Source organism: Fukomys damarensis, unplaced genomic scaffold (genome assembly GCF_012274545.1).
Source record: "Fukomys damarensis isolate Sample0158 unplaced genomic scaffold, DMR_v1.0_HiC HiC_scaffold_32580, whole genome shotgun sequence".
Lineage (NCBI taxonomy): Eukaryota > Metazoa > Chordata > Mammalia > Rodentia > Bathyergidae > Fukomys > Fukomys damarensis.
The window spans coordinates 1-1,222 of NW_022933492.1; the positions used below are offsets into that span (position 1 = coordinate 1).

General features: G+C 50.2%; 1 protein-coding gene across 1 annotated transcript; it reads left to right on the top strand.

Moving 5' to 3' along the window:
* Positions 1–5: 5 nt before the first annotated feature.
* LOC104858998 (testis-specific serine/threonine-protein kinase 4) lies at positions 6–897 on the top strand (the record flags this gene model as incomplete). Its single annotated transcript, XM_010619515.2, has 2 exons — positions 6–275; positions 642–897. Coding segments are annotated over 2 exons (444 nt in total), but the record flags the coding sequence as incomplete, so codon positions are not given.
* Positions 898–1,222: the final 325 nt, after the last annotated feature.

Here is a 1,222-nt window from a genome sequence, read left to right on the forward strand (position 1 = left end):
AGTCTGGTCATAAAAGCTCCTCTTACCACCGAACAAGCATCATTTCCCACCTCAGCCAGACATACTGTGGCAGCTTTGCTTATTCCTGTCCGGAGATCTTGCGAGGCTTGCCCTACAACCCTTTCCTGTCTGACACCTGGAGCATGGGTGTCATCCTCTACACTTTAGTGGTGGCTCACCTGCCCTTTGATGACACCAATCTCAAGAAGCTGTTGAGAGGGACTCAGAAGGAGGTCACTTTCCCACCTAATCATACCATCTCCCAGGAGTGCAAGGTGCTGGCTCTCCCCAGAGGGCTGAGGTTTTAGGCATGAGCTGTGGAGGGGAAGAAATATTACACCTAGGCCTCCAGACCATGGGAAGGTCCTCCCACAACCAAGCCATCTCACACTCTAGCCCTTTCCTGGAGTAGTGGGGAGGACTTAGAGGGTCAGTCATTGGGCTCCATGCCTTAGGCACGCTTGATAAACATGTTTCAGCTTCTGTCCCTTTAGGCCAGAAGGGTTTATGAAGGGATTGCCCCCGTGGGCTGGTCTCCACTTGTAGGGAATGCCTGGCTCTCCCCGCAGCATAAAACCAGGGCCACACCCCTGTGTGACACCATGAGGGCAAACTCAGTCAAGACCTCTTCTCTGCCCTAGAACCTAATCCTCCAGATGCTATGCCAAGCTGCCAAGCGTGCCACCATCCTGGACATCATCAAGGACCCCTGGGTGCTCAAGTTCCAGCCTGAGCCACCCACTTATGAGATCAAGCTGCTTGAGGCCATGTACCAGGATCCCAACACCACTAATCCTCAGCAGCCCTTGGAATGACCTGAAAATGGTGGAGGCAGGGCGCTGAGAGGAGCAAAGCAGGAGGGTCTGGGTTGACAAATATTTTGTAGCAAAAATAAATCCAATTCTGATGTACTTCTCTCTGCTAGGGTCAAAGGCACTCTTTGCTAAGGGAATCTCCGTGAGAACACCGCTGAGTGTCAGGGATGGATTTCTACCCAGAGCCTGTGAACAGTAATCTCGACATCTGTTCAGCCAAGTCTGTAGTTCACAGTACATCTTGTGGGGTAGGGGAAGCTCGATTAACACCTAATTTTGGATTCTGCAAGCTCTGTTATTCTAAGCAAGTGCATTCTCATTCTTCTGTGTCTTTTGTTCTCTAATGTTCAAACACCCTGGTTGTTCCATTATGATTATGGCTCTATTTATTTACAGTCCAAAGCGAT